Source organism: Python bivittatus, unplaced genomic scaffold (assembly GCF_059951505.1).
Source record: "Python bivittatus isolate LINGU-HERP-01145 unplaced genomic scaffold, Pbiv_v1 ctg000580_np1212, whole genome shotgun sequence".
Classification (NCBI taxonomy): domain Eukaryota; kingdom Metazoa; phylum Chordata; class Lepidosauria; order Squamata; family Pythonidae; genus Python; species Python bivittatus.
The window spans coordinates 3506072-3518470 of NW_028277087.1; the positions used below are offsets into that span (position 1 = coordinate 3506072).

The following is a 12399-nucleotide window of genomic DNA, read 5'->3' on the forward strand; positions in this document are numbered from 1 at the left end:
GAGAGTTAGGGCTGAGGCTGCTGGGGGTACGAAGCAGGAGGTACAGTCGGGAGGCGCGAAGGAGATGTGGAAGAACAAGAGGGAGAAATTTAGCCTGATTAATCTGTGGCCAGGTTCAGCAGCATTCCCCAACCTCCAAATGTGCCGGACTACAGCTCCCATAACCCCCTGCCAAGGAGGCCAGTGGTTTTTTTTTTATTTAATGTCATTAGAATGCAGAGTTGGGAAAGGTATCCACATTGCACCAGTTTAGCTGAATAAGAAGGAGCTTTTATTTAGGGGAGGGGGATGACTTCTATGGTGAGAAGTTGCATTTGCCAGAATTCCTCCTGACCACCTTTCTAGGTTTGTTTCTAAACAGCACTTTCTTCCAACTCCATGATCAGGAAAAATGTTCCCAATGGTAAGAGATGTTCAGCTGGGAATAGACTGGACATTCCTTCTCTAAAAGAATGAATTAGCCAAGGTTATTAACCATGCTTAGCATGCTGTCTGAATGCATCTGCTAGATCTTCAGCTGACCTGACTAAAAGTGAAGTTGCATCTACAAGCCTGGGGCCAGAGCTTCCAGATCTGGGCTGGAAAAATTTGCATCAACCCTCCAGGAAGGGAAGCAATGCAGAAAAACTGTAACTCTTTAGTGCCATCTACTGGGTCCCTGAATGGTTGCAACCCAGATAGGGTAATGTGCACAGCTAGACCAGCCCACACCCTGGGATGTCCGCAGCGCTGGGGGCAAAAAAGTCAAGATGGCTGCTTTGATTGCATGGATGTAGCTGCCATCTTGATTTTTTGGCCCACCTCTGCCAGGGCCTGTCATGACAGGCACAGCAAGCCTTTCTTTTCCTCCTTTATTTAAATCTTTATATATGTTCTCCTTTCTTCAGACTTTTAAGCCTCTGAAAGACCCGGGAGCAAAATCTTAGCTGCAGCCCCATATCGGTATTTTCTTCTCACTGCATTCACTTGTTCCTTCATTGTTTTTTGTCTATTGAAGCCAACGGCCCAGTAAGCAGGACCATGCAGGGAATCCCCAAAATACTGAATTAAATTTTGGGGTTATGTTTTAACCCAGGATGTCCATGGCAGGGTTAAAAACATCAAGAGGGTGACCATGCCTGTGTGATTGAAGCCCCACCCCTTTTAAAGGGGGTGGAGTTTCAATCACACAGGGACAGCTGCCAACTTGACTTCTTTGACCTCCCTTGTGGATGCCCTTGATTTGAACAGGTTATTTTTACTGCCTTGAATGAAAAGGACTGATCCCATATTGACCTTGGTGCTGGCCATAATACCACATTTAGATTTTTTTTTAATTGGAAGATGTCAAGGATACAAACGGAGGAATCAGGAAGGGGTCAAAAAAGTCAAAATGGTGGCTATGCCCATTCAGTCAAGCCCTGCCTCTATTTTGTATGGACTATGCATGCATGACGCATATAAAAAAAGCATAAGGGTTCAATCGTGTCTGCAGAAGCCATTTTGACTTTTTTGACCCCCTCCTACATCGACATTCCTGGATGCAAACCCTGGAATGTTCTGACATCAACACAACGTGGCATTCTGGGAAAATAAAATGACAGTAGATGACAGCTACCAAAATTTGCTCTGGAGTGCCAAAAACAAACCATAGAGTGGTGTTTCTCAACCTTAGCAACTTTAAGAGGGGTGGACTTCAACTCCCAGAATTCCCCAGCCAGCCATGTTGGCTGGGGAATTCTGGGAGTTGAAGTCCACCCCTCTTAAAGTTGCCAAGGCTGAGAATCACTGCCTTAGAGAATAGAGAGAAATTGATAAAATGAATGTAATGTAATGTATTCTCGAAGGCTTTCACGGCCGGCATACGATGGCTGGTGTGGGTCTTCCGGGCTGTGTGGCCGTGGTCTGAAGATGCCGGTCACAGGTGCTGGCGAAACGTTTGGAAACAAGACTTCAAGACCACGGCCACACAGCCTGGAAGACCCACACCAGCCAATGTAATGTAACTCGGCAGTTTGAAAGCATGGCAATGAATGGGCTCACAAGAAAATATGGTGAGAGCTTCCTCTCTGTCATTTTAAGCGTCAGGTAAACCCCAGTTTGACCCAAATGCTGTTACGGTGCTCAATCCTTCCTTTCTGCTTTCATCTCTGCCCAGTTTTGCAGATGGTTTGCCCTGGCTATGCCTCAAGACTCCTGAGCTCAGATTTCAGGCGTCTGAGTGCCCTCCAGATGAGGGGACTTCAACTCCCACAATGCATTGTAACAGGCACGCTGGCCGGGAAATTGCTAGAGTGGAAGCCTGCCTGCAGGTCATCCTGGTTGGGAGTTTTTAGGAGATTCCGCAGCCTTGCCTGATCTTGCAAGCTACAAAGGGTTGGCCCTGCTTAGTATTGGAAGGGAGACCACTAGGAAACCTCAGACTGGAGAAAACAGTGGCAAAGCACTTCTGTAAAGCTACCAAGAACTGAGTTCAACACGAGGGTTCCAGACAGTGTTTCTCAACCTTGGGAACTTTAAGACGTGTGGACTTCAACTCCCAGAATTCTGGGGAGCTGGCTGGGGAATTCTGGGAGTTGAAGTCCACACGTCTTAAAGTTGTCAAGGTTGAGAAGCACTGCTCCAGAGCTTTAATTTGACTTCAGCTCTTTCATACCTGGGTATAGCTCAGCCCGGTGCCCTGTCAGATTTGCCTTTCTTGCAAGCTCCCACCTCCGCTTGGGCCAAAACAGCAGAACCCCACAACCTTCTTCCTCCCCTGGAATGCTGTCCCAGATCCACCAAAGATCTTGGTTGCACGTATGGGTTGAAACAAGCATTCCAAAACTGCTCCTCTGATTCGGTAGCGAGGAGCAGGGGTATAATCCTGGCATTCACACAACATCCTTACCCAAGTGGCCATTCCCGGGCCTCTCACAATCCATAAACCGACCCAACACCTAGATTCACGCCACATGCTAACTCACAAAAACAACCTAACCAGATTCAAAGACCAGTGGCTAGGTTTTTAACCTATCTGGCTAAGCAGGGTGTGTGACTCTGACCAGCGTTTACCAGGGCACAGTGGCTGCTCCCCGGCTTCTACTCGTCCAGAGAGCCCGACACAGTCCAGCTAATTAGTTGTTAAATTGCCTTTGCGCATCTCCTCCAAGGCAAAATCTCTCTCCCTCTTTTTCTGTGACATTTACCCAGCCCAGACAAACGCTTTGAAATTTTGACACCTGAGCAAGTGGCAAGGAGGCCTTCGGTTACCTTCTGCATGTCTGGGTGCAGGTGTACAGTATGTGTGTGTCTATCACACACACACACACACCCAAATGCATATTCATTCATTTATGCCTCCTCTTCTATTTCTTTCCCGTCCGAGGAAAAATTTTAGCAAGGACCTCTTTGTAAAACGCCATGCTGAGAAATGCATCATCATCATCATCATCATCATCATCATCATCATCATCATCATCAATAATAAAGTTGTTATTGTTATTTTCAGCAGCAGCAGCAGCAGCAGCATTAGTATCCTCTTCTTTAATTAAGAGAGTGCCAATCTTTGATTTTAGGCTAAAGTTGATGTTTCTCAAAAACTCTATGGATTGTACCTCTATTTAGCTGGAAAACAACTGTTTTGTTGTTGTTAAACAACACTTCTTTAGTTAAATAAGGGGAAGAGATGACGGGCCTCTTACTGTGGGGATTAAGGCCCAAGTGATGGAGTCTTGTCTTCTCTTCCTCTCCTTCCTCTTCCTCTTCCTCTTCCTTTTCCTCTTCCTTCCCTTCCCTTCCCTTCCCTTCCCTTCCCTTCCTTTCCTTCCCTTCCCTTCCCTTTCTCCTTTTCCTCTTCCTCTCGCTTCCTCTTCTTCTTCCTCTGCCCTTCCCTTCTCTTCATTGTTGGCTTTCAGACGTTATTTTAAGGATCTTTTCTTCCAGCAACGGACTTTGAAAAAAATCTCCCCTCCCGCTTGCCAAGGTTACATTATCTGCTGCTTTCAAAATGTCAACATTGTTAGATTGTGAGATAAATGATCTGAAGAAGGAGGATAGCTCCGGAACCCTTGGACAGTGATTTCCATGCAGAAGCCAGTTCTTCTCAGAATGCATCGTTTCCCTGGAATTCGTGGCCCTAAGACCCAGGGATGGCCACCAACTGGGATGGCTTTTAAAGGGGATCAGAGAAATTCAGGTCTATCATGGCCCCTGGGGGCTTTCAAGACTCGAGTTTCGGTCCAGGTTTGGAGCATTGGCTCCAAACACCGGTTGCAGGGAATCGGGGGTTTTGGAGGGGCGGGTCTCCTTTCCCTGCTTGGGGAAGACCAGGGACATCCGGTTGCATTGTGAGAAACAAAATGCTGGATTAAGATGGGCCTGGGTGTGATCCAGCAGTTATTCTTATGCTCTTCGGAGGAATATGGTGCAATAAATGCTGGAAATGTTAATTAAGTTCTAAGCAGCGGGGGCATAACGGAGGATGAGCAAGCCTGGGAAGGTTTTTTTCTGCCCTGGGGGATCATTCTAGCGAGGGAATTAATAGATAACAGAGCCTGTAAGATTTAGTACTGTTGCAATACATGTAAATAAAGTTAAATTGCAGGGAAACAGTAGCAGAAGGAGATGCTTTTACTTCCTGCTTGCAAGCACCCCAAAAGCATCTGTCTGGCTGCTGTGAGAGCAAAATGCTGGATGGATTTGGCCTGATCCAGCATGGATGTTCTTGGAGGCTTAGTTTTTTACGCACATAAAAAAGGAGCAGTGCGTCAATCATCCAGGTGTGGCCGCCATCTTGGATGATGGCCCCCTACCCCTGTGTTTAACTATTTCTGTGTTGCAACTGGCCCCCTCGAGATGTGTTGTACTGCTGTTTGGAATTCTAGGAGTGGAAATCCAAAATTTCTGCAAGCAGCAGAAGTTCCAGATTCCTGCCTTTTAATCCTATCTGTATGTTGCAGTGCTTTAGGAAAAGTATAGTAGTAATGGTAGTAGTAGCAGTAGTAGTAATATTAATAATAATAATAATAATAAGTAAGAGAAAGAACTGGGGAAAATCACCAAATACGAAGACCTGCAAATAGAAGTGGAACGACCAGGGCAAAAGAAAGCAAAGAGAGTTGAGAATAGTCATAGGCAATCCCAAAACATCTGGAGCCCCCTTGAAGACCATCAACATTGACAAAATCACCATCAGTCAGTGGCAAAAGGCAGCTTTACCTGAAACAGCTTATATCCTGCAACAATACCTTTAACCCCATCAAACAACATCTGCCCACCCCACGTTCTTGGGAAGGATTCGATAGATGGACCAAAATGCCAAATCCAGTGTAAACATCTGGCTGACTGTACGACCAATAATAATAAAACAATAATAATAATTCTGCATTTCTTTCCTATGCATTTAAGCACCTATGCCCCCTCCCATTCATAGAACACATACTTTCAACGTTCCCCTTACCGTGTCGCCCCCTGAAGCGAAGGAGATAGATTGCATGTGGTGATTCGCGATGATCTACGGTGGAAACAGACAGATAGAGATGGAAGGGAAGGTTGGATCAGCTTTGTGAGGAAGAAGGGAAAAGGCCAGCAGAGGTTTAGCCATCGCTCAGCAATTGGATCAATCATATTGCTCGAGAGAGGAAGGCTGAATTGATCCATCTGAGCATGCGGGCCTTTGGGGGAAAGACTTGGGGCCTGCACTGTCGAGACATGAAAAGCATCGTCATGAGTTACGATGAAAATCCTGGAAAACGCTGGCCAATTAGGCAACCCATCCACGCGGCTCTGATCAAGCAGAGTCCTGCGCAGGTTGTACAAACCAAAGACGGCAGCTTTAATAGCTGGGATGATGGAAGTTAAACAAAATAGGCTTTGCCAAAGACGAAAAGAAACAAAAATGCAGTTTTGCACAATAGTCGTCTGGTGGCGATTTTTTTTTAAAAAAAAGAAACCCTATCAATTCCAGCAAGCATATAAGATAGCTCATTTGCTGGTGAGGAATTCAGTAATTAAGCGAGCTATATGGCCGCTCATCTTCCTTTTAACATTTTTTTCTCTCAAATCTTTAAAGTGACTCGAACGGGATAGCCCAGGATATCAAGCGCTGTCAAGAAATTTTGCCTCCCTAGAGAGAGCAATTCCAAGCAATCTGGGGGGTTACATTTTGGAGGAAGCAAGGAATGGAGAACAGTGACCCTCCAGACATGGCTCCCAGCTGCACAAGCCAGATGTGGCTCCTGACCCTAACCCTAAACCCTAACCCTAACTTTTTTGCAGTGGCCACAAAAAAGTGAATACAAGGGAAGGGTTTCCATAATTAAGCATAGTTTATCCCCACTAATGTGATCCCTGTAGGAGGAGAGCTGTGTTAGTCTAGGGCAACATTTCTCAACCTTGGCAGCTTTCAGATGTGTGGACTCCAACTCCCAGAATTCCCCAGCCAGCCTGTCCACACATCTGAAAGCTGCCAAGGTTGAGAAACACTGGTCTAGGGTAGCAAAAAACATCTGAAGGTATCTGGTAGCACTTTTCCAACTAACACATGTATTTGTTTATGTTTTTATTAAAATTGGTTAGTCGGAACAGGTGCTACCAGATTCCGCCTGATTTTTTTGATTGATCCCTGTTTAACTAGGGTCATCTCCATTACTAATCTAGAAACTACTACTCTCATTCCCGCTTGACTTTCTTTGCTCTTTGTGATGATAGCACCAACTTCCAGTGAGATCCCTAACTGGCTGGGATCTTGGTCAATCCAAGAATCTCACTCTAACTTGGCAACATTTGCCCATGTTCTGTGTTTCTATGGATTTCTAATCTCAGTGAAATGTGTTTTGAAGTGGAGGTTTTCAAGCTTGCCTTCTTCCAACACATACCTGAGGGAGGAGTCAGATGGTAGATGGAACAACTCAAATGGAGGATGGAGGTCTTACCTGTCGGGTGGTAGGGATCATAAGGTTCAATCCATCGATGGAAATGTTGACAGCTATACTAATACCAGCAAATCGGAGGTTGCTCTTGCCAAGAATTGAAAACAGAGTTTTGTTTGGAGCCTGGGAAGACAGAATGAGAGACCAAGCAATCAATGAAAGCTCTTAAACATTTATCAGTTGAGCAGAGGTCAAGTGTTGGTGGTAACAACAGAAGAAGTTCTGTGTGTAGAGAACCCTTCTGTCAAGTTCAGCTCGAGAATCACGAGACAGTCCAGAAATCAGCTCAGCTTCTTTATTAGCTTGCACCTAATAGACAGAATCTCGCCAGACTAACTCTAATCCCCCAACAACAGCAACTATAACCATCATGCCCTTAGGGAGGGGCCAGTCTCTTTCTCTTGATTTTCACACAGGCCAGCTGGGGGCTGAGGAGACACTTGTCCTGGAATGTCTCTCCCCCCTCCCTGTAACCTTGAAGCTCCATTCCAGAATCCTCCCCGCTCATGCCTTCCATCACACCTTCTACAGATACATTGAGGCAGCCTCCCCAGAATTCCCCAGCTAACATGTTTTCTATGCTGGCTAGGAATTCTGGGATGAAGTCAAGACAATCCTCTATTCTTTCAGATGGCAGGAGCTGGAATATTGAATGTACTTACAAGAACCCAACAGGACGTTGGAATCAACTTCCTAACGGTACAAGCAATTGGACAGTGGAACCAATGTCTCAGAGAAGTGGTGGGTCAACACTGACTCGAAGGCACCAAAAAGGGAGGGGGGGTGAATATAGAGAATAAGCTGAAGCTGAATTCAGAAAAGATAGAGTTAGTACCATTGTGGGTTGGATCCAGGATTTGGGAGGGAGACCTCACCTGGGTGGGATTGCACTCAAAGGGATTCTCCAGGACCCAGCACTGACATTGGACAGCTTTGGCTGACCCATCAGATCCTTACCTTCAGGAGAAAGATCTGGCTTTGATTACTCATGTGTGGGCCATCTCAGGACTGGACTAGAGTAATGTGCTTTTTAGGAGCACCCCTTAAAGACAGTGCAGAAATTGCAGCCCCATATTATCCTGTGTTGAGTCAACTTCATTGGCTCCATGGAGGATATATGTGGTGCAGTACAAAGCTTTTAAAGGAACAAGCAGTCAAGAAATACACTGCAGACTGGTACTTAGCACAGCAGCCATGAAGGCCCTGGAAAAGGTATTCAGATGCCGTGATGTGTCTATACCTACAAAGATCAGGATTGTGCAAGCCATGATCTTCCCTATGACACTCTGTGGAAGCAGAAGTTGGACTTAGAAGAAGCAAAATAGAAAGAGTATTGATGCTTTTGAATGTAGGTGTTGGAGAAGACTTCTGAGAATCCCATGGGCAGCCAAGAAAAGAAACAAATGGATCATCGAACAAATCAACCCAGAGTTCTCGCTTGAGGTACAAATGACTAGGGTCAAATGATTCTCCTTCGGACACATTATGCAAAGACCCAGCTCTTGGGAGAAGGCTCTAACGCTGGAAAAGGTGGAAGGAAAGAGGAGAAGAGGGTGACCAGCAGCAAGAGGGATAGACTCAGTTACAGGGGTGATGGGGGCACCATTAGAAGGTCTGAAGGACCAGGTTAGGGACAGATTGTCATGGAGAAAATCTACCTCTGTGGTCTCTAAGAACTGACACCAACTTGATGCATATAATCAATCAATCAAGTTTACAATACTTGGGGCAAAGCAGTTTACAGGATTGATTCCTCCTGTATCCTCCATCTCATATTTGTAGATTTAGGCAGGTCCCACCATGAAGATGCTTCCCTTAAGACAAATCCAACTTTCTCCATAATGAGAGGCCCATATTAATCTGTGACTCTGAGGCTGAAGCAAGCATCCTTCTTATTCCATTTAGGAGGGGGCTCCATATAGATTTATTTCTCTATTCCCTTCTAATGCCATTTTTTTTTTTCATTTTTGTATTTTTTTTTTAATCTATTTTTCAATACATACATCCTTACTGTAACTTTGTTGAGCTGTTAAGGGAGTGGGTAGAAATGATTAATTGATTTTAATGTCACACTGTTCTTACCATCAGGTAGGGTTATTTTTTCCCCCTCACATTCAGCTAGATCTACTTTCCTATAATGTAAATTCTTTTCTTTTCTTTTCTTTTCTTTTTTTTTGTGCCCAGCTCTCTGGGATGACAGAGACTAGGTTGTGGATTTCTAGTGCCACTTTTCAGTGACATTAGTCCCCTGCTCGGTCTGCTCACCTCAAGACCCCTTTAATAACAACATTTTCAGGCACTTCGATTTGTTTCACTTGAATTACTTATTCTGTGGCAGAAATACATCTATTTCCCTGTACGTAGAAAATTTTGTTTCATAGCTTGTAGGATTCAGCAAAAGTCAATGAGCTAATGTCAAAACATGGGTCATCTGAATGCCCTATTGTCTACCTCATGTGCTTTACTATTAAGCAGGTGTGAGAAAGAAAATCAAGATTACCCCATCTTGACTTTCTTTAATATAAGAGAAGGGAGAGAGAAACACTGTCAGGCTTGTGAAGTCCATTCCCTGACCTGGCCTACCTCAAAGGGCTGATACTATCCTTATGTCAATAATACACATATCTAATCTTTCTTCAAGGGCTTCATTTCCAAACCTTTATCATCCTCATTGCTCTTCTTCACCCTTATTCCTGTTTACCTGAATTGTTCTCAAATCATGATACCCAGATCTGGACACAACACAGGTAGTCCTCGTTTAGCAACCACAATTGGGACCGGCAACTCAGTCATGAAGCAAAGCAGTGGCTAAGTGAAACTGTGACTGTGTTTATGATCTTACTTCAGCTTTCCTTTGCTTTACAGAAGGTTGTAAATGCGAGGATTGGTCACAAAGTTCCTTTTTCATCACCGTCGTAACTATGAATGGTTGCTAAACAAGGCAGTCACTAAACAAGGCCTCCCTGAACTCAAAGCAAGCTCTGGCTAATGCAGAATAAAATGGAATTATTATTTCCAAATAGTTGGAAATTATACTTCTGTTAACCTTAATATGTAGCTAAAACTACTTGGCTATCAGCCCTCCAAGGTAAACAGAAACAGACACTGCAAGCATTATGGAAATTCTACTTCACTGTTGTAGAATATAATAGCAGAATAATAACAGAATCTTGAAAGCCTCTAGAGTTTCCCTCTGCTCCTTCTTATACCAACAGAATCAAAGCAGGGTTATTCTGAGTCTCTTTCTCACACTCCTTCCTTTCCCAGGATTGAGCTATTATTTATTTTCTCTTATCTGCTCTCCTACAAATTTTGCATCCTTTTATCAAGGTTATCTCTGCCCTCTTCTACAATGGCTATGTCTTTGTAAATCATCCAGACATAGGCATCCAGGAGTAGAGGGGGCAGAGAGTAGAGGACAAAAGCAATGTTGTGTCATTGTGATACAAGCTCCGCCCCTTTTGAAAATGCGTCGTCATGCCCATATGAAAGGGTTGGAGCTCGCAGCACGACATAACAATGCTTTCTTCATTTTGACAAAATCTGAGATGTCACTGACCCCCCCGCATCAGACATTAAGTTTGACTTCAAGGCAACATTAATTTTCATATAACTTTTTCACCTACAGGTAGTCCCCAATTTAAGGACGAGTTCCATTCCCAAGGTCTGTCCTTAAGTTGAATTTGTATGTAAGTCGGAACAGTATTATTGTATAATACTATATAAGTAGTATTGTGTGATGAACCACTGTGTATTTAATTCAAATTTTCCTACAATAGGCTCCATTCTTAACTATGGGTCACCCTTAAACCAGACGTTCTTAACCCAGGGATTATCTGTATAACATTCAGCACTAGGAGGAAGGGGTACCCTGTTTTCTTTTAATATTAAAACAATAGTTTAATTAAAGGGATTAAGTGCAATCACCATCCATCTGAACTGCTGAATTAGTTAACAGATCAATTTTAAATGGATTTGCATATTTCCCTGCATTGCTATCTTTTTAAATATACTAGACCACCCAAGTGTTGGAACAGATTTAGTCAGCCCAAGATACCTTACAGTTCATAACTAGAAAAGAAAATGTCATCAAATTTTATCCTTTTCTTCTCCGGGATACAGAAGAACATGGCACGGGACCAGGGGACCAGGCTATCTGTGGGACTGTCTCTTCCTGAGGGTATCTGTCCATCCCACTGGATCGGATAGGGTGGGTATGCTCCAGGTCCCTTCCCTGAAATCTTGCCATCTAGTGGGATCTTGAAGGCATGCCTTTTCCATGGCTGCCCCTACACTGGGGAACACCCTCCCCCCAGGGATCCAGCAGCCCCCCCCCTTCCCACTTTTAACCTTCTGGAAGGCCCTCAAGATCTGGCTGTTTACCCAGGCATTGGGGTGGAATGGTAGACCCTGGAGAGGGTTGTTGGGGTTTTTCTTTGTTTTTCTTGTTTTGTTTTTTTTGTGGCTGTGTAGTGTTGGTCTTTAGGGTTTTTTTAAAAATTTCTCTCTCTATTTGTATTTGTTTTTTTCATTTTATGTTTGTTAGGTATTTGTTTGTGTTCAATTTTGTAAGCTAATAAAGATTTATTTAAAAAAAAAAAAGAGGGTTGTTGGGGCACCCTGGGAGATGGATTGAGGCGCTGGGTTTTTAGTTTTCATTACATGGTTTTTATGGTTTTTGTAGTTTTATGGTGGTTGTGAGCCACCCAGAGTTGTTTCAAGAGGGGCAGCCATGCAAATCTTTTAAATAAAACAAAACCGTATGCAGTTTGAAAATGAATAGGCTTGAGGTTGGCTTTCAGGCTTGGTCCCCCTGTTGAAAATAATTCATTTTTAAGTGATCAGCTTGGTTCTTGTGGACCAATCTGTTGAAGATACGATTCTCAACCTAGCTACCAGGCTGCTTTTAGGCATTCTGGGGCCACAAAATGGGTCGAGAGAGCCATTCCTACCCTTCCCCGTTGGTCTTCCTTACTTGAGGAGACACTTATGGAATTTCACTCAACATAAATCTTGTTTGCAGCTGGATCGTCATCTTGATTTATTCATTGGATGTATTTCTCACCTTCTCTCCAGGAGCTCAAAGCATTGGGCTTATCATCCCCTCCTCTAATTTTATCACCACCACCACAAGTCTTTTGTCATCTTAAATGGTTGTAAAATGGCTACTTCAGTAATACTTCTAATGAAAAACAGGCTAGAGGGAGGGAGAAGATGGATGGATGGACGGAAATAGAAAAGAGAGAGAGAGAACAGGAGAACAGACAGATGATAGACAGAAGGGGGAAGGAAGGAAGGAAGGAAGGAAGGAAGGAAGGAAGGAAGGAAGGAAGGAAGGAAGGAAGGAAGGAAGGAAGGAAGGAAGGAAGGAAGGAGATGGAAATAGGCTGAAAGAGACTTAACCATGGGATCTTACTTCTAAACAAACACCCATTCATATGAGTGAGAGTTCTAACCTAAGACATCTGGAGGACAACTGGTTGGGAAAGAATTACAAGGAAGAGAGTAT

General features: G+C 44.0%; 1 protein-coding gene across 1 annotated transcript in view; it reads right to left on the minus strand.

Annotated features, from left to right (window-relative positions):
* The window catches only part of SHC2 (SHC adaptor protein 2), a 44297-nt gene that overhangs the window by 15437 nt on the left and 16461 nt on the right, over positions 1-12399 (minus strand). Inside the window, exons 5-6 of the mRNA XM_088149892.1 lie at positions 6894-7013; positions 5420-5473 (exon numbers count right to left, since the gene is read on the minus strand). Coding sequence (XP_088006018.1) covers positions 5420-5473; positions 6894-7013 — 174 coding nt within the window. The remainder of the gene's footprint in view (positions 1-5419; positions 5474-6893; positions 7014-12399) is intronic.